Genomic DNA, 21,618 nt, shown 5'->3' with positions numbered 1-21,618 from the left:
TTTTATTCGGAAATTATGTTATTTACAACTAATTCATTTATATAAAATATAAAATCTATATAGAATATAAAAATACATACAATCACCTTCGCACAATAATCTTTTCAATACTATATATACTATTATGAAATATGAATTTCTTAAAGTGATTACAGAGTGATGCGATCGCGCAATATGCTTGCGTCGGATGATATAGTACATGCATACGTAGATAAAAAATTATAAAACAGATCAAAAATGCAATGGATGTAATGTACTTGAAAAAATTTCTTCAAGAATTATATATCTGTGTATTCTATTTATATAATTTATATAATTAAATGGACGAGATAATATGTTTATTACGAAAAAGATAAAAATCTTATATTTTTTCCGAATTTTTTTCTATTGTCAAATTTTTTAAATTATAATTTTTAAATTCATTTTTTAAATGAAAATTATTAATTGTTATATTTTTTTAATTCATTTTATATATAAATTGATAAAAATTATATTAAAAAAATGTTATTAAATCTCGATAATTTCATGAAGAGAGAGAAAAAAAGAGAAACAATAATTTATACAAAACGAAATGTTAATATTTATAGGTACATGGTTCAAAAGCAGAAAGATACGATCCTGAAAACTCGTTGCAAAGTTTCTGTACAGCGTCATATAGCAGATGCGCGTGTGTGATGTGAGGAACTGATTGGGAATGGTCAAAGTGATCGCAAAGCAAATGACGGCCATAGTGAAGGTAAAAAGTATGATTAAAGAAATGTGACGAACTGCATATATAAATATCGGATATTTTTAATAATAATAGCAATTATTAATCTAATTTTTAATATTTACGTTTTTATTACACTATGTACTCCCGTGCTTTAAGTGTTTTATTCCAGATATCCCATAAGATACAATGTAGATATACAAAAATGATGTGCATGTGTGCGCGCGCGCCAGAAAACGAACGAAAAGCGAGGCACGTGTGACCGGTAATGAGAGTGTACGAGTCAAAGTAAACGGTTTGATTGGTCGACGAAAACGTGTGCCCCTACGACTGTTTCGTGATTTCGCCGTAACTGTGAGCGCGGTGTGCGCAGTGCGCTCCCCACCGCGTGCGCGCAGTGTGTAACCCCCGCGACCGCCATCTTTGTCAAGTGGGTAACCTTTGTTGATTTGTGTGAAATGTGACGCCGTTGTCGCGAGATAATTAGTGATCGTGATTGAATATCCTGTGTACGAGTATCTAGTGATCTGTGTGGATTTCACTGTGGATTTATACATGGAATTACTAGGATCAGGTAAAGCAATTAGTCTTTCGTTATACCTTACAAGAGAACCACGCGAATTATCATCGGACGCATACGGGCTAGCGGGTCGGGCCGCCAGTTCGTGAAAGAGTGAGAGGGAGAGAGAGTGAATGTATAATAGAGTGCAAAAGAGAGAAGAAGATAATTTTCTATACGCAGTGTTTCTCCTTACTTGTTCTCGATAATTTTTTTCGTACTATGGTTGAACAAGTGTATTATCGAATGAAATTAACGTGTCAGGCGTTTCTTCGTAAAAATAAACAGTACGATGTTGTAATTAAAAGATTATTCTTGCGCGCGAAAAATTGTGCGAAACAGCGGAGAGTTGACCGTGCCTACCCAAGATGGCTGCCCGTCGGGCTTCGAGAAATTTGTGTCCTTATTGTCTACTTGGACACGTAATTGAATCGTCTTATATTTTTTTTAATTATTATCGTGCACAAAATATCTAAGCAAGAAGTATTGAAAATTTAGTGTTTTAATATAATTACGATTAATTGTTAGATGATAGACAGTAGCATTAGCTGTGACTTTGTGGGCGACGGCCGTCGCGATTTACTACGTTTACTAGTTATACAAAGTGTTTTTTTTTTTACAAAAAACGTGATTTATAACAATTTGTAGCAGTTATTTCTGCTTGAAAAACGTCAGACAAGATTTTCGATTTGCATGGAAGTACGTGTTTCAAGTTAAAATTATAAATTGGCTATGATTAAGATTAAAATGGCTACCGACGGTAACCAGTTGGTGATTATTAGCAAACATATCTTTCAGGTGAAATTATTTTTTTCTTAACCTTTTTATATGTTCGGAATAAAAAATTTTGAAATTAATTTTCTGACATGTAATCTTGAGTAAATGTTTGTTAATAATAATATATATAGATTTTTTTAAGTATTAGTTTAAAAAAAACATATATAAAAACGAAATATAATGAACGAAGATCGAGTAATCAGAACTAACAAATACCAAGTCAGCAGTAGTAGAAACCATTCAGTAACCGTCCGTTTTCTCAGTGGCAGCTGCTCTCTCTGTTGCCATCCTTTCTTTTACCTCTCCGTCGGATGAGAAAGGCCCCAACAAACAGAGTCAGTCGGCCTGACTGCTAGCTGTCCTTCTTTCTCATTATACTATATACACTTTCGTATATCTTAAACGGACATGATAGATAAATTGAATAGAAAATATTTTCATTCAATCAATATATTCGACTTTTTGTAATAATGAAATGAATTAAAAAAAATTATATTTATAAAAAAGTATTGAATATTGGAGTGTCGTGGAAAAGATTTATAGATAATATAAATATCTACATTCATCGATTTTCAACAGAAAATTCTGAATATAGTGCATTCATTCGCTTGTCGCTTCTCTTTCTTTCTCCCATTCTTTTTTCCTTTTTTGCTTGATCCTATGTCGAACTTTCCGTATATTAATATTCCTTGTTCTCCATAATTATTGGAAGCATGCCGATAATTGATTGATTAATAAAATTTAAACCAAATATTTACAATTTAAGTTAAGAAAAAAAGATACAGACAAATAGTTTTTTATTTATTATCGATTTATCTTTTATTTCGTTTTTTCATATATATATATATATATTTTCTAACTATAACTCGATATACAGTTATTTCCCAAAATTTTTAATCAATAATGCATATACCAAGATTAATCATATTATAAAATATATTTTTAAAATACGTCCAATTTCCATCCATAAATAAAGAATATTAAGTTCATTAGATTTATTAGTCGATTCATTTATTATTCGTTTAATCAATCATCAGTGGTTAATGAACGAATAATAATTGCAAACAATACAAGAATGCTTAATAATAGAATATTTGCTATATTTATCAGAGAAATTAAATATAACGTTGATAATGTATAGTATAGATTAATCGATATAAACAATGTTACATTATTGCTTATTCTAAATAAATTATTTCACTTTTTAAATAATATAATTTTTTTTTTGTTTCTTTATCCATCTAAGCTTATAGTAGATTTAATCAGAATTATTAAGATTTATTAATATATATGATCATAGTATAGAGATAGATAGTATATTTTCTTTCTTTGTATGTATAAAGAATAATTATATATAATAATAATTTTAATTATTTATTAGAACGCGAATAAATGGAAATTTGAATTGATTTTGAACAGAGAATCAATACTACAAAAAGAAAAATTACTCGTTATACAATTCCTTGCAGATTTGTTTTAAAAATTATGGTCGTGAAATTTGTACAATCAATTTATATTAGTAAATTATATGTATTTAGGTTATTTTAAATTATGCAATATCGACATATATGTAATGATTCAAAATGTCTGTGCGTGTGTGCGCGCGCGCGCGCGTGTGTATGTGTATGTGTGTGTCGGATTTGCTCAAGTCGAGGAGAAAGTTTGTCGTTTAGAAGAAAATCGGTCAATTGATTGATAATAATTTAAAAAATGGAATAGTTTAAACGGTTTCGTGATAAGTAATAGATTTAATATCGAATCTGATATGTTTCTGGATAAACTAAAGAGAGAGTTGATTAAATAATTGAAAAAATAAATTTTCTAAGATCATCATATACATATAGTATATTTCATTCAAAAAATTTTCAAATTAGTCGAATTTTGTTCAAATAATGCGTCATAATTTATATATTGCAGCCAATAATATTATCGCACATAGCAATCGAATAGCACTTTACGCGACTAATAAAATGTGAATATGTAACTATCTGGTGCATATCTATATTATATGTAAATTAGTAAAGGAGGAGGAGGATGGGAGGGAAAAAAGGAAGAAAGATATTAATTGTCATGTGTATATACTGATTTTAGGATCAGCATAAAAAATATAATGTGACCTTGGAATGGAGATGTGAAGCAACTCGTACGAAAATCCTGCATGCTAAAGGCGCAGAATGTGAGTGTCATAAGCTCTGCTCGTAAAAATTAACTCGTAGACAGTCGAGCATTGTTCATCGGGTGTGTATAACCTGGCCTGGTACGTGATTGTCGTCGCCGGTGTCGCCGCCGCCGCTTTCGTCGGCAGACGGCCGACGGAGACGAGAAATGGACGAACCCGAGTCCGCTGACACGTGGTCGGCCTGGTTCCTGGACGCGATCCGAAAAATACGCAGCCAGAAACAGAGGCCGAGTGTCGAGCGGATATGTCACGCGATTCGACAACACCATAATTATCACGAGGAGGAAATCGCTGAACACCTGGAAGTTGCTGTAAAACGTGGCGATGTGCTCAAGATCTTTAATAAAGGACAATCATCGTACAAAGATCCTGGTGGGTTACAGTCGAAACCGCTCAAGGTTGGCAAGGCCTCCGATCTTAGTAAAGTACTGGGTAAGGCTGTTAGAGAATTGGGAGAAAGGGAGGGATCAACTCTGAAGAACATCGAAAAATACATCAGACAAAGTCATACAGTTGAGGAAGAAGCGGAAGGTGATTTGAGAACAGCGCTTAGACTATCTGCTAAAAGAGCAGTCGATCGAGGACTTGTGATACAGGATGGTAGACTTTTTCGGCAACCGGATAGGCCACCTTATCTTAAAAAACATGGAGAAAACGCTCATATTGTGCCACCGGAGCCCCCTGTACATAAGGTGAGTTCGAATTTTTTCATTATTTGTTAATTATATGTTATGTTCAGTATCTTTGATATTTTTTTTCTTTTAATTTGTTCATAATCACGTTTTACATATATTTCGTTAAAAATTTGACAATTTATTTTCTTTTAATAAAATGTAACTATCGAATTATTATCATTGATAATGATTTGACATTCGTTTTTTTCGTATATGCGCGTATATGCATATATATATGCGCGCACGCGCGTATCTGTAGGATTAAAATTTACGCGTTGGAGATTCATCGTATGTGACGAAGCAAATTATAAATATAAGATATTTGCTTCTTCCTTTTGCTTTTTCCTCTTCTTGTGTCACAGTTGAAATTATTTTTACGCTGCTCCTTATCAAGTAACAATATGCGTCAACGCATGTATTAAAAAAATAAAGAATATTAAAATAAAAAATTTAGAATATTATCTTTTTGAATTATTAATATAGGTGAAACAAAAATTAATATTAAAAAAAATTTTAAACATATATTTTTGTTTTTGAACAAATTGTAATTGTGAAAAAAAAATATAACTGTTATAAAAATTGATATATCATTATATATCATTATGTATCATTCATTTAAAATATCAATATAATGATAAATCGTACGTATGCAATATACATAAGTACTATAGAGCTATTGATTCACATCAAATTCATAATTGAATTTGTTTAACTTGCGCATCTTTCTATACATTATCGTTATCTTTCAATACAAACATATCATTAATCGATTATTAAGTTCAATAAGAAGCGTTCACAGATGATTCAATTTTTTCATCGATCGTTTCACAGATAGATTAGCGTGTTAAACATTCGCAATATTTGCTTCTTTGCATTGGACAATATGCACAATATAATACATATACCCATATGCGAATTGGCAGCCACAGTAACGGAATAAACGTTATACCGCCACGGTATAAACAAGATATATCACATCATATATACGCCGTTTTAATTTACAAGGTAAAATAATTAAAATGTTGCGTTTAATTTGTTCGATTATTGTAAGTAGGATATAAATATATGTTTCACCCAAGTATTTATGAATTGTTGTTTTAATTTGATATTTGAATTCTCGAATTTGTTAATAATTGGTCATCTATATGCTCGGTAGATCGTATTAACGTATTCCAAAGTTATGATTGTGTTTAAAATTATTTTCGAAGCGAAGTTGAATATTTGATCATTTTTGTCGCAATATTTTTTTTTTGTAAATACAAATAAGATTTATTTCGTTATCCTATCTGTCGTTAATTAAATATAATGAAGAATAATGAAGATTTAAGTCAATGAAAATATAGTTTGAGAAAGAATATATAAATATAATAAATATAATGTATTTGTTTTCAAAATATTTATTAGATATACATTCATAATCAATTGATAAAAATTAATACTGAAGAAAGATACACAATTATTATAAAAAAATTAACGATAAATTACGAAGAGTATTATGGATATATTGCATATAATTCATAGGATATTTACAGGAATCGAAAGAGGAAAATACATATTGCGTTATCGTTGCGGTCCTATGTTCATAGTTAGGGAGTCGTCACGGCATGTGCCCACGCCTCAAGATGGTTAGTCGCGGTTTCACGTTTGAGGGGAATTTGAATAGAGGAGCAAGACTCAGGACGATACGCTATCGCGGTCAACTTCCGGTGACTCGTTTGTATATCGCTTCTCTTATTGATCCTCCATGCACGTTTGTCTGTCTCTTTTCCTCTCATCTCACCCCTTTCCCTCTCTTCCATCGCATTCATTTCTCCTCTCTGTTCTCCTGCCGACCGCGTTTTATGCGTGTCAAGCCGCAGAGAGCACGGAAAGTCCGACGTTATCCAACGATCACGCCGGCGCGATCCTGCCAATCTCCCCTTTCCTCCGCTTGCTCACTGCCCCCACTCTTCTCTCATTCCTGTCCTTCCTTCTTGTATTCTCAACTTGTTCTCGATTTCGTTGCTCCACATCACTTAATCTATTTGTATTTATATTATAATACATCTGATACCAATTTACAATTTTTCAATTACAAGTTTTTTTTTTCATTTTAATTCTTTTTCTTTACATTTTAATTTTTTTTATATGATTTCTTCTTGTTTTCTCTTAAATGATATAAATAATAAAATTAAATCATCAAGTGGTAATACATTAAGAGAAATCGACACGATAAACATATAGATTTTTATCAAATTTTTTTTTAAATTTTTTCCTAATGTAATAAATATATACATAGGATAAAAAAAATATATAAAGGAATACATAGATGAATATTTATATATTTGAGACAATAGATTTGAATATTGTTCTTCGATGTATTTACATATGTGTAGTATTAGTACTTGTTTCTTAAATCGATGATGTTATAAAATAAGTTAAATTTGAATTCGCGTTCAAAGTTTAAAACTTACTTTTAAAGACAAAATGTAATCAAGATATCAAGGAAAATATTTTCTGTGTACACGAATATTGTTATCCATACTTTTTCAGTTAAAGAATTGTTGATTCATCTATGAAGAAATATTAAAAAAATCAAAAAAAAAGATAGGATTAGAGATAGATCGATCAGTTATATAGCTGTTAGTTATAATATATAGTCGCTCATCGTGCAACAGGTCGTTGTTTCGAGACATGGATCATGATCATGATTATCATTATTATGTATATTTCTTGCATATTCGCAAACATTAAAATTATTGTTTGTGAATATTATGATTGACTAGAATCGAGTAAAAATATCGATTAATTGAAATATAAAGATCATTGTTGTTCAATCATCTGTCGTGCTCCTTTTCAACATTTCTTTACTTTGTTTATAATGATATTCTTAGATTATTAAAAATTATACTTTTAGAAAAGGATAAAAAGAAGAATAAGAAAATATTTTTCGAAAAATTCAAAAACTGGGGAAAAAACATTGAGAAAAATGTAATTTATTTTAATCATTTGATTTCGTTCCATCGATATATAATAAGAAACACGAAAAAATATCTTATTCGAAATTCATACATTATTATATACGTATAAATTATATATTATATATAATATGGGAGATACAATGAAATTATATTATTTTTATTATATATTTTATAAATATATGGATAAATATATCATTTTATTGTTAAATCGGATATATATCAAAATATAATATTTTAATGAAATATATATAAAATATATTATTCAATTCTGTTGCAGTTGCCAGCTCCATTACCGATATGCAGAGAATGTCTTGGCGCGACGATAGCTGGAAATAATAATAATACAAAACGCAATGTTTCCGAAAAACTGAGCAGATGTAGTGTATGCGGTGCAGCTTTACATAATTCTTGCGCACCACCTGAACTTTCGAATCTTGTTGAAAGGGGTATAACGTGGTCTTGCGATGACTGCTCTCCAACATGTGCCGGTTGCCAGTTAGAACGGGAATCACAGAATTATCTAGTGAAATGTTCCGGTTGCGTCAAATGTTACCATCCTACTTGTCTAGATCCAGCAATTGATAAAAAGAATAAAATACCCTGGAAATGTCGACATTGTCAAACACCGCATACACCGGTATCAAAAGATGATAATAAAAAGAATAAAATACAACAGGACACGGCAAATTCGCTCGAAGAGACACCGACCAATGCAAGAAAGAGACTTAGCAAATTACGCGAGAGTAGAAAGTAAGCAGAAATTTTTTAATAGATACTAATCGATCGATTAAATGTTATAATTATTAGAAAGATTATATTGTCAGAAATATACGATATATATATATATATATATATATGTATATATATATTTATATTTATATATATATTTATATTTATATATATATGTTTATTATTTTTATTTATTATATGACGTAGTTCGTAATATTAAAAAATGAATCGTATTCGTTTTAATATTCAGTAATGTTTCTTCTTGATCAAAGAAATAAAAATGATGGAATTGAATCAAAATATGTATTCTCGTACGATTCTTGTTTACCAATTATCGATTAGTCGAATTAAAAGTGATTATTGATTAAGATTAGTTGAATCTAAAATCTACTCGCGATAAAAAGGCTAAATCTTTAGGCCGGAACGAAGGAAAGAAAGAATTATCGATCGATGGTCCATATAATTAAAACGGATAACAATTGTTTCAGATCCACGATATCGAGAAAGAGCCTGACGATTTCAACTCCGGTGAAGAAAGCTGGCGCAGGAGTGGGACAGGTGGACAGCAGCTCGGACGGTAATGCGGGTGTTGTCTCCCCTCGTCAACCACCTTTGATTTCCTCTCCCTTACCACAACCCCCCACCCCACTCGCAGGCCAGGGTAGGCTACTTGAAGAAAAAAACGATCGGATTTCCAAAGAGAAGCAAAAATTTTTTAGACTGAGTGCATTTAATGCGGAGCACAATAAATTGAAGCGGGTGGGGGGCAGTGAAAAATTAAAATGTTCTCAGAACGTTAGTCCTAGGTTAACTCGGGGAAACGCGAACCAAAAACAACCCATATCCAGTAAAAAGGTACTGCTAATGTCTAGCAGTAGCAGCAGCAGCGACGCGACCGATACTGATTCTTCCGACGACACCAGTGATTCGACCGACGATGACAATGAAGAAGAGGAGGGAGCAGTCAGGAATGGGGTCAGGGAGGGGGGAGAAGAGGAAGAGGAGGTGGACGGTAATAATTCTAGCGCATCCAACGATTCGTCCACCTCGGAAGAAGACAATGACGACGACAACGACGACGACAACGACGATAACGATGACGATGAAGACGACAACGATGACGACGACGATGTCGATAACGATAATCAGAAAAAATGTTCTGTCGTTATTGAAGGTGGTAATGATGGCGGTGACAGTACCATTATCAATGCCTCTCCTAAACTGAGAGGTCCGTTTTCATGTGATTTAAACGAAGATAAACCTTGGGGTTTTGCCGCGGCCGCAGCTAAGCTCAACATGGAATCGCCATTTTTTAGTAATATTACCAATACCTTTGGTGCACCGTTACCTAAACTCGATGTAACTAGTACATCGACATTCGGATTACCGGTTATCAATTCGTTTGATGGGAAGAAAAAACAGAAAAGCAATAGGAATGGTAGTGCTATATCAGAGAGTTTTAATAATATGGACGTAAACAAAATTAAACCTGGCACTGGTCAATTAAAAGGTCTATTCGATGGACTAAGTCACTTTTTTTCAGTACCTACTAACAGTAGAGTAAGATCCAGTGCTTTGACGCCTAATTATGCGCCTGATAGAAGAAAGCGACCTAATTCGGATGATAGTGATAACAAGACCAGTAAAGTTTTAAAAGGAATGCAAATTAATAAGAATGACAATCTATCGTCTGATTTAGGCAAATTAAAAGAAAAAAAGAAGACAGAGACAAAGAACGATATAACGAGAATTCCTCGGCCTGGAATATTTACACCTTCTGATGAAACGTTGTTTAATTCTCTTAATGAAAAAATGCCAAAAATGACGCCGTCGAATTTGGTTAAAACCGCGGTTAATAGTAAGAGGCACGAACACGAGAGAAGAAAGCTAATGAAAGATGATACGCCATTAATAAAATGTGCAACTGCGACAGATGCATCTTTACCATCATTCCCATCACCGTTATTATCATCGTCATCGTCCTCGTCCTCGTCGTCGTCGTCATCGTCGTCGTCATCGTCGTCGTCATCGTCGATGTCGTCATCATCGTCATTATCGTCATCGTCGACATTTCCGTTACCATTACCGTTACCATTACCGTTATCATTATCGTCACCCTTACCATTAACGTTACCGTTACCGTTACAATCATCATTATCGTCGTCGTCGTCTTCTTCGTCGTCGTCGTCGTCGTCGTCGTCGTCGTCGTCGTCGTCGTCGTCGTCGTCGTCGTCGTCGTCGTCATCGTCGTCGTCGTCGTCGTCGTCGTCCTCGTCGTCGTCGTCGTCGTCGTCGTCATCGTCGTCGCCATCATCATCATCATCATCATCATTATCATCATCATCATCATCGCCGCCATCAGCATTACCATTATCGTCGCTTTCGTCATCATCATCGTCAATATCATCGTCATCATCATCATTGCCATCGATGTCAGCTCTTAGGCCCGATCAATCTTCGCGAAAGAAAAATATTCTTGTGGAAGTGAATCAAACACGCCACCCTGTGCCCGCTGTTTCGAGGTCCGGCCTGAGTTCTGATTCCGTGAAATCAAATCCCAGCCTAAAGTCCAATCCACGAGCCTGTACTAGCGCCACCACCACCAACACCACCACGACACCCCGCGCGACACCCTGCTCCACCAGGAAGGGTAAGAATCTACCCCACCCGTTCACGAATCCTAACCTCGATGATGCACCCAAGTCGCAAAGAAGAATTCCCTCTAATCTAATCCTCGCTCACCACCACGTGGATGTGTTGGCGGTGTGGTGTGGTATGATGTGTGTGTAAATGTACGTCTGTCGCAACTTATTTCAAGAAAACGTGATTGTTCTCTAATTAACTGTATCAAATTATTTTTATCGTTTAATTTAATATGTAATGTATTAAATAACAATAAGGATCAAATTAAATCATATGCGGATTAAGAACAATCAGGTTCCTTGATAGAACGTGTTGTTTATCGCATATTTTGTGATGTAAAACATGGAAATTTATTTCATATAAAAATAGAAATAATATTCTATCATATATAAAATTTGTGCCATATGTATCGCGTACGAATGCGTTCTTTTTATTCATTTTTGATTCATTTTCACATTATTTATTATTCTATATATAATATTTCCATTCGTTTTACATTATGAAAACTTTTATATGATTATTGCATGTTCTAACTAATAACGCTGTTGTTTGGCTCTACATGTACTCTTTATATATATCCATATAGTTATATAATAATTAGTGCACGTAGAACGCAAATACACTTAACTATTATTGGGTCGTACACATGATAATTTCGTGGTCGCACAATTTTTTTGTTTTACTTTTCATATCTAATTTAAACGAGCTTTTACAGTTGTACAGACAATAATATCTGTACAAAAAAATTTTAATTAGATATCTAAAATATCTATAATTATTTTTTATCTATTCTTGATATCTAAAATATTAATATTAATATCTAAAATATCTAAAATATTATCTATTATTATTTTTTCATTACAATTATCATTAATTATTACATTAAGAAATTTTGAAATTAACATATTATTCGTAAACAGTTGAAATATATGACACTTCAACTGAAATCATAAAAATTTTTCTCATCTCTTGGTATCTTTATTTTATGAACAGAGAGAGAGAGAGAGAGAGAGAGAGAGAGAGAGAGAGAGAGAGAAAGGAAAAGGAAAAGGAAACAGAATTAAGAAATGCGTAACAAATTTAATAAACTTAGATCAGTTAACAGGACGAAGAAATATGGAATATCCTTTTACTCAACCACCTAATATTAATAATATCGAATTGTTGCTGCTGAAATTTAACAGGCTCTTCTTATTAATGTAATTGTTATAATAAATATCTTCTACCAAAAGTGTTTCAGCAAAAAGCATTTTATAAAGGAAGAAAAATATAAGATTGAAAGAAATTGCAAATACAAAGGAGAGAAATAAAAAAAAAAGAAAAAGAGAAAAACGAAAAAAAAATAAAAGAAAAAAAGGAAAAAAATTTTTGTACTATTGAAGAGCCAACTTGATACTCTGCCAACACATCCCACAAAACCACATCTACCCTATAGCTTTGCTTTAGATACTATTCACAATATTAACAATAATAAGCTAATCGATTGTTATCGCACACGGTTTTATTACTGAAAATTATTTGCACAAGTTAACATTTACGCTTTGTGACGATGATTCTGTTTCTTTAGTGGATATATTTTTTTTTTTCTTTTTTTTTTTTTCTTTTTCTTCTATTCCCCCTTCCACCTCCCCCCTTTTCCGTCCTATTTCTGACGAGTTGAATGGAGTATATTTTGTATTTTAATACGAAACACTTTTATATCGGTAAATTATTGTAATATTTTGTAAATGTTTGGCCATTTTATTTATTTTAAAGTGAGGTATTTTATTGTTGGTATCGTATCGAAATTATTACATATTTTTTTTGTCTTGATAACAAAAAAATTTGTCTGCATTGCAAGTTATTCTGCGAATTTAATGTTTTTTTTGTGGTAAACAAGTATGAGAAATTGAAAAAATTAACATTAACTAATTAATCTATTGAGAGAAATAATTATTTTCTTTATTCTGTTCAATTAGAAAAATAACGAAACAAATGACGAACATAAAAAAAACTAATTTGTTAAATTTGTTTACAGAGGAACCAATTCTACCTCAATCTCTACCGCCGGGTGTCACACAAAAGGATGTTGATCTGTTTAAAGAAGCCCGAGATAGAGCAGCTCGATTAACTATTGTGAATAATACCGAGGAAACTGTGACAGTGAATCCAGGAAACAATACGAGCAATACGGGAAATACTGGGAATGGTATTAGGAATCCCGCGGCCATAGTTTTTGGTCGATATGAAGTAGAGACATGGTATTCCAGTCCATTTCCCCAAGAATACGCAAGATTACCTAAATTATTCTTCTGTGAATTTTGTTTAAAATATACAAAAAGTCGGGCCGTGCTTGACAGGCATATGGATAAATGCCAATGGAGACATCCACCGGCTACTGAAATCTACAGATGTGACGGATTATCTGTTTTTGAGGTATAATTTGCAAATGATATTATTTTCTGTTTATCACACAGACGAAATTACGAATCAAATAAAAATTCATTGTTATTATATTTCAGATCGATGGAAACGTGAATAAGATATATTGTCAAAATTTGTGTCTATTAGCGAAATTATTCTTGGATCATAAGACGCTATACTACGATGTAGAACCATTTTTATTTTACGCAGTAACAAAAAATGATAAATATGGTTGTCATTTAGTTGGTTATTTTAGCAAAGAGAAACATTGTCCCGCGCAAAGATACAATGTGTCATGTATTATGACTTTACCGCAATATCAAAGACAAGGATTCGGAAGATTTTTGATTGAATTTAGTTATCTACTGTCTAAAGTGGAAGGAATTCCTGGGACGCCGGAGAAACCACTATCTGATCTTGGCCGAGTATCGTATCATTCATTTTGGAAAAGCGTAGTTCTTGAATATCTCGATACTCACAGAGATTCAACAGATATTAAATTAGGAGATATAACAAAGGAGACTGGTGTGTCAGCTCACGATATCGCAACTGCTATGCAATTGCTGGGATTTGTTAGATCGGTCCATTTACCGGGAGAGGGAAATTCTAAAGTAGCTGTGGTAGTCGATTGGAGTAAAGTGGATGCTCATATGGCGAAAGTACGAAAGAGTTCCCGTATCAAATTAGATCCTGATTGTCTTAGATGGATACCATTGCTCACGCAAATTCCTAATCCATATCAAAGTCCGGAAGAAAGCGGTGATACCAGTTCCGAGTCCTCTCCCGTCGTGGAACCGAAACATGTACCAACTATCGTTGAAAAAATTCAAAAAGTAAAGATTAAAAAGAAACCGAGGAGTAGAAGATTAGGACAGAGAAGATCTTCACCGCTGAAACAAAAAACGGGTCAAAAATCTTCCACGCAAAAAGATTCTTTTACCAAAGATGCGAAAGAACCAAAAGAAATAAAAGCAACAAAAGAAGCGAAGGAAGCAAAGGAATCGAACGAAGCGAAAGAAGTAAATAAAGATACGGAAAAAAGGAATCGAAATATTGTTGTCGCCACTGCATCGGTAGAAAATATTAAAGAACAGATGGTAGTAGAAGCAAAAAATGTTGCATCAACATCATTGAGAAATTCTCGAGCAATGGCTATTTCAAAAAATACAAATCTGATAAATTCGACGAAAGCAATATCCTTGTCGGCGACAGGATCAACAATGACGACAACAACGACGATTACTACATCCACCACCACCACCACCACCACTACCACCACAGTAGTAACGATGACTACAGCAACGACAACGATGTCGAGACGGAGAATCAGAACACCGAAAATATCTCGTTATGACGGAGAATCGGTAATAACGTCGACAACATCTATGCGAAAACGAAAACATTCCGAGAAACCAGAGATCGAAGAAAAAGAAGAGAAGTCTGAAGGCAGCTGTAGAAAAAGGACACGGGAATCTTTGCGAGAGAAAGAAAGAGATAAGGAACGAGAAAAGGAAAAAGAAAAAATAAAAGAACGGGATAAGCCAAAGGATAAAGATAGTTACTCGAAAGATAAAGAAAAGAACGATATAACTGAAATAGAAAAGTTTTCTTCAAAAGCGATGGAACCGATAATGTCATCGGTAGTACAAAAGCCGACGAAAAAGCAGTGCAAAGTCGATGATATTTTGTTAAAAGTGACCAGTCGGCAAACTAAATGCTTACAAACGAAGCAAGCGAAAGAAAAGAAACAGAATAGTTCGGAACAGAATCAGTGTAATGGAAAAGACGATACAAAAGATATGTTGAAAACTTTACCAGTATCGAGACGGGGAAGGGCAAAAGTTGAGAAAGAAGCATTAAAAATGCCGCAATTGAAACCGCAACCTCCTACAAAAGATCGATCCGAAAATCCTGTGATACTTCCACCATTGTTATCCCCTTCATCATGTTCTGAAGAGAAGAACGATTCTATTTTAACGAGCAAAAGACAACAATCGTCTCCCGCCTTGGAACAATTATCGATAGTCTCTACGGAAAAAGAAATTGATAATACAACGGAAAAATTAGTTAATAGCAATAATAATACACTGGAAAATGCCGATGATAGTAATACTGATGTCTCAAAGAATGCTTCAGCCGTTCTTCCGGAAACAGAAGTAACAATATCTGCTAGTCCAGGAGAATACGAAGGAGGAGATGAAGATGAAGGCGAAGAAGAAGTACCTGCACTTAAATCGAAATCCGTAACTCGCATGAAAAATGATTCAAACGAAAGAACTGAAAATACAAAAGATAATGAACAAGAAAAGAAACTCGAGAATGTTGATATCATTCTCTCTTTACAAAAACCGAAATCGGAATCAGAATTATGTGTTATAGAAGAAGAGATACAGAGGAAAGGTAAGGGTGAAAACATAAGTAAAGATAATGACGAGGGTGAAGGTGAAGATGAAGGCAAAAACAAAAATGAGAATGAGAATGAAAATGAAAATGAAAATGAGAATCAGAATAAAAATGAAAACGAAAACGAAAACGAAAATGAAAATGAAAATGAAAATGAAAATGAAAATGAAAATGGAAATGGAAATGAAAACGAAAACGAAAAAGAAAACGAAAACGAAAACGAAAATGAAAACGAAAACGAAAATGAAAACGAAAACGAAAACGAAAATGAAAATGAAAACGAAAATGAAAACGAAAACGAAAATGAAAACGAAAACGAAAATGAAAATGGAAATGAAAACGAAAACGAAAATGAAAATGAAAATGAAAATGAAAATGAAAATGAAAATGAAAACAAAAACGAAAATGAAAATGAAAACGGAAACGGAAATGAAAGTGAAAATGAACGTGAAGGAGCGCAAGCAAGAAAAAAGAAGGAGAAACAAAATGAAGTTACGAAAGAAGAATTTGATAAAGATTTAGAAAAATCTGAAAAAACAATGTGTAATTCAGAAACATCTAAATTGGTACCTGACCTTTCTTCGCCTAAACAAGAAGAAATTGAAAAATTTAAAACTGTTGGTCAAGATGTAAATAGTTATAGACAAGTTGATGGAATTTCTGAAAGATTAATGTTAAAAAGTTCAAAAGAAGAATTGACGAGACCAAAGATAGAAACATGTTGTGCAACATCTACGGATAATAGAAAAGAATCATCTGTGATTTCTAATTTAGCATCACCCGAAACAGGACCACTTACGCCGCAAGAAAAAATTTTGCCCGTTATCGAACAACAAGAAACTACTGTTCATCTTCAAACACACTCCGAAGAATTGAAACAAAATTCACCCGAAAGTGGTAAAACCACACCACATTTGGATAATCCTGGTTCTGTAAAACGAACGCCTCCTTCGCAACCAGATTTACCATCTATGGGAGTTTATACACCTGATTCAACAACGAATTCAGTTCATTCGTTGCATTATGGTCATTGTGATTTAGATGTGAGTCAATTAGGATTAGAGTCTCCTACATCGATCGCAAGTGATCTTGCGTCACAAAATAGCGTGGAAAGGCCACCTAGTGCATTACCTTCGATGCCAGCATCGGTTACGGTTCCAATTTCAGTACCTATGCAAATAACTCCGGCTACGTCCGCTGGTGTAAATATATCGCCGCAAGTACAATATACTGATTGTTCGATGCCTCAACATACTCCACCAACGCACGTTAATATCCATCCGATGCATCAGCCTCATACACCTCAATCTCTTCAGCAGCCGCGAACTCCGCAATCTCACACGCCTCAAAGTATACAAACGCAAAGTCCACAACCTATTCCGCAAAGTCATACGCCGCAACCGTTACCTCAATCTCATACCCCGCAACCTCTTTCGCAATCTCATACACCGCAAAGTATACCGACGCAAAGTCCTCAACCGATGCGACAAAGTCATACACCGCAACCGATGCAATTATCTTTGACTCAACAAACTCAAAATCAAAGTATGGCACATGGTCAAAACCAGCAACAATCTCAAGGACAACAACAATCTGCACATCAACAACAACAATCACAAACGCAATCTCATAGTAACAAAAGAGCTAGTGGTTCACAAACGACTCATAGATCTAGATCTACACAGCAAAGTAGCCGATCCCATCGAACGACACCTCCTACGTCTCATGCTCAAGTATCTTCGCAAGGTCACACCACCTCTCACACGAGTCACACAACCTCCCACACGAGCCATACGACGGTTGCACATACGACGCATGTACCTCCGCAATATCAACAATCCTCGTCAATGAGTGTACCACCTGTTCCTCATCCGCATCCTCATTCTCACACGCATGCTGCTCATTCACACAATATGGCTGTTATTTCTCAAGGGAATTATATGGCTGTTGCTTCTCAAACTTTTCCAACGCAAAATACATACGTAATTCAACATCGAAGTAGCAGATCTGGTGCACCGACGCCATGTACTACAGCGACAAATTTTTATATTCAAACAAGCGCGATGCCACCGCATTCGCATACACCAGCACCTTCTCTCTCAGCTTCTGGAAATCATCAAACAACAAATTCGTGCAGTTTAGCAAAATTACAACAATTGACTAATGGATTAGAAATGATTCCTCCTACGCCTCCTCCAGCGATGAATTTAACGCCACCACCTCCTATACCACACACTATGACACCACCGCAAACGTCGAGACAATTACCGACACCACCTCAAGTACCTCTTGGTTATGCAAAAAATTATTATAATGTCAACACAGTACCACCTACTACTCCAGGACCACCCAGTAGATCAACCTCAAGATCATCGGCAAATGCAAATATGGCATCTCTTGCACAACCATACCCAAGCGAAAGCTTATATCGTCAAACTCTTGATCCTGGAAGTACATGTCCTCAAATGCAGAGCGCCGCTAGTAGAGTTAGTCCTAATGTGGCATTGAATACAAATCTTATGGCTCAATATGGTTATCGAGTAGCACAACCTGCTACCGGTTACATGAATCAAGCGGCTCAACTTGGTGGTTTCATGAATCAAGCCAGCCAATTGCCTGTTGGAGTCGTTAATGTACCTGCACCGTATCCTCAAGATCCGCATCAACAAAATCCAGCAGCAGTGTATACAACGTATCACGGTTACATAAATGGAGGTCTCATGCAACCTCTGAATAGTTCGATGAGGCCACGTTAGCCCCAAACATCTAAACGCACATTCTCTTACTTGCAATAACGACACTTCGATTAAAGGGAGGATTTCCACATATTGCGGTTCATCAATTTATAATGATTGTTTCATCTTGGCGATTAATGCTCTCTTCTATTCTATACGAACTCTGGTAAATATTATTTATTAGAGAAATATTCTTTATTTTCTTGCATTTAGCTTCCATTTTTATTATTTAAAATAATTATAATTCTAATAACTAAATTTTTTTTTTCTCTATGAATATTTTATTTTTTTGAAATTATTTCATCATCTTCTTTTTTCTCTTCTTTTGTTTATATACTTAATTCTGTTGATATAATTAATTTTAAAATCTGTTGATATAAAAAGTTACAAATTCAGAATCTACAAATATCAAATAACAAGAAATAACAATATAAATAAAGTAAACAGAAGCGTTTGCATCCTAGAAATTAAAGAATTTGCGTTAAATGAATTTTTAATCGGTGAAAATAATAAAATTTGCACGTGTATAAGCGTGCAAATAGAAGAGGGCATATATGTACGAATTATAATCATAGTATCGAATAGTAAACTGCGAAACTTGGATTCGTAATTTGTGCATTTAAAACGATAAATTAATCTATTGGATGTGATCTGTCGATCGGTGATTACACACGTGCGCGTGCGTATATATATATATATTTATATATATATATATATATATATATATATACAAATATGATATATCATATTTGTATATGGATGTATATACATACATATATATACATGTATATGTATATATATATATATATTTATATGTATGTATCTTTCTCTATTTCTCTTTCTCTCTCTCTCTCTCTCTATATATATATATATATATATATATATATATATATATTTATTATATATATATATATATATATGCATACACGTGCTCTTATACGTGTGTAAATAAGCATGCATATATGTACATACAATTTATGATTCAATCAAGATCGACAAATGGATACCTATTTTTAATAGGGCATTCCTATCTGAAACTGCAACAGTGTTACGTTTTGTGTATAATAGTGTGTATATATTAATATACGCAATAAATTTTGTGTATAGTACATATATGGATATATATATATATATATATATATGTATATATATATATATATATATATGTGTGTGTGTATGAGTGTGCATTACACATAATATTTGCAAAGAATATTCTGTTTGATATTATCGATTGTTGAACGTTGTTATTTACTTTTTCTTCGAGGCACGCTGTACTTTACTGTATAAAATAATTGTACTACTATTACAATGATTATAATTGTACTATTACAAATTAATTATTATGATTGCCAACTCGTTCATTATCATTGATTGGTAATTTTCGTTTATCATCAGTATGAACGTACTGTTTCTCGTTAATGATTCTTGATGATAAAATATTATTCTTGCCGTTGTTGCAGCCATCGATTATCTCCATCATTGTCATATTTCTTATTATTATTGCTATAATGATTATTATTATAGTTATCATTGCCGTCATCATTTTCATCATTATCATCATCATCATCATCGCCATCACCACCATCACCATCACTATCACTATCATTATTACCATCATTATCATCGTCGTTGTCGTCGTCGTCATCATCGTCATCAACGGCAGCAGCAGTATCAACATTATCATTATTATTATTATTATTATTATTATTATTATTATAATTACTATTTTGCCGTTGTTGTAAACATCATCATCACGATAGTCACCATTATCATTACCATCACTACATGTCACATCGATATAAATAAGATTTTACTGGCAATGAGTCTATATGCTCTTTATTTACATGCACAGATATGCAGGCAGGACAACACACACGCGTATACAAACGCGCATACACATAGACACCATATATCCATTCTTTATTCTCTATTGTATGTAATATTTTTATTTTCTATTATTGAGCGGGAGGGCACATATTAATTTCGAAAAAATAATAATTGCGTAAAATTCTTCCACGGAGCGTCGAAAGAATTACGCTGAAATTATTTTTTGTATCGAATTATAAAAGAAAATGAGACGTTGATTCCTTCGACCTCTTTATGGGAAATGTAAAATGGTGCTCGTTCGTGGTGTACGTTCAATTTCCCTCTTGTCCACGACGCTTCGGGGAATGGTCGCGAACAAATAATATATTTATAGTATGTTATGAATTTAATTTTTTCAGATGAAACTATAAGTGCGAGAGGCAAGGAAATTTGCCTAGTTTTTAGCATAATTCTTGAACGATAAAAAAGGTCATTGATAGTGTAAAAATACATCAATATTTATTGTACATAGAGTTAACAAAAAAAAAAACTACTAACAAATAAAAACGAATCAAAAATAAAGGCTTCGAGAGAATATTTTATACGAATAAAAGACTTTTAAAAACTTGTAGAGCGTGGCTTGATACACGCATAGCAAGAACAATTTTGCACTTGTTTAATTTCTTTCAGTTTTTACCCTGTGATTTTTCATCAATCAATTTTCTATTTTCTTCTAAACAAATTATATTAATTTTATTAAATTATTATTAGACAGATTTAAAAACAACAAATGTACATATATTTGTTTTAAACACAGATTAGATTACCTTGACTTTCGTTTTCTTTTACGTTCTTGTCGTCTTTTTTTCTCAGCATTTGCCAAATCTATATATTTCTTTCTTTGTTCCGGACTCATTTGAGTCCATAATTTTCCTGCTGCTCGTGCAATCACAGTTACGTGTTCCTTAGGTTTTTTACTTCGTAATCGTAGAAAAAAGATGATAAAAGGATTAGTTGCCCGACATTTTATTTTCTCTTTTC

At 33.4% G+C, this 21,618-nt stretch overlaps 1 protein-coding gene across 8 annotated transcripts; it reads left to right on the top strand.

Annotated features, from left to right (window-relative positions):
• The first annotated feature begins 358 nt into the window (after nucleotides 1-358).
• On the top strand, nucleotides 359-21,159 carry LOC107994623 (histone acetyltransferase KAT6B). 8 transcript variants are annotated; one of them, XM_062085058.1, is made up of 6 exons: nucleotides 359-1,967; nucleotides 4,137-4,916; nucleotides 8,136-8,608; nucleotides 9,076-9,599; nucleotides 13,248-13,645; nucleotides 13,732-21,159. In XM_062085058.1, the coding sequence occupies exons 2-6, from the start codon at nucleotides 4,371-4,373 to the stop codon at nucleotides 18,790-18,792; spliced, it is 7,002 nt and encodes a 2,333-aa protein (XP_061941042.1). In that variant the 5' UTR covers nucleotides 359-1,967; nucleotides 4,137-4,370; the 3' UTR covers nucleotides 18,793-21,159. The 8 variants fall into 8 exon arrangements, with proteins under 8 accessions (XP_061941042.1, XP_061941040.1, XP_061941045.1 ...); XM_062085056.1 differs by having other exon boundaries at nucleotides 9,076-11,237; XM_062085061.1 differs by having other exon boundaries at nucleotides 359-2,066; nucleotides 9,076-9,164.
• Nucleotides 21,160-21,618: the final 459 nt, after the last annotated feature.

The sequence above is a fragment of the Apis cerana genome, linkage group LG14, assembly GCF_029169275.1.
Source record: "Apis cerana isolate GH-2021 linkage group LG14, AcerK_1.0, whole genome shotgun sequence".
In the NCBI taxonomy this organism is placed as follows: domain Eukaryota; kingdom Metazoa; phylum Arthropoda; class Insecta; order Hymenoptera; family Apidae; genus Apis; species Apis cerana.
The sequence above is the reverse complement of the archived record's forward strand: the minus strand, read 5'-3'. Positions and strand labels throughout refer to the sequence as shown.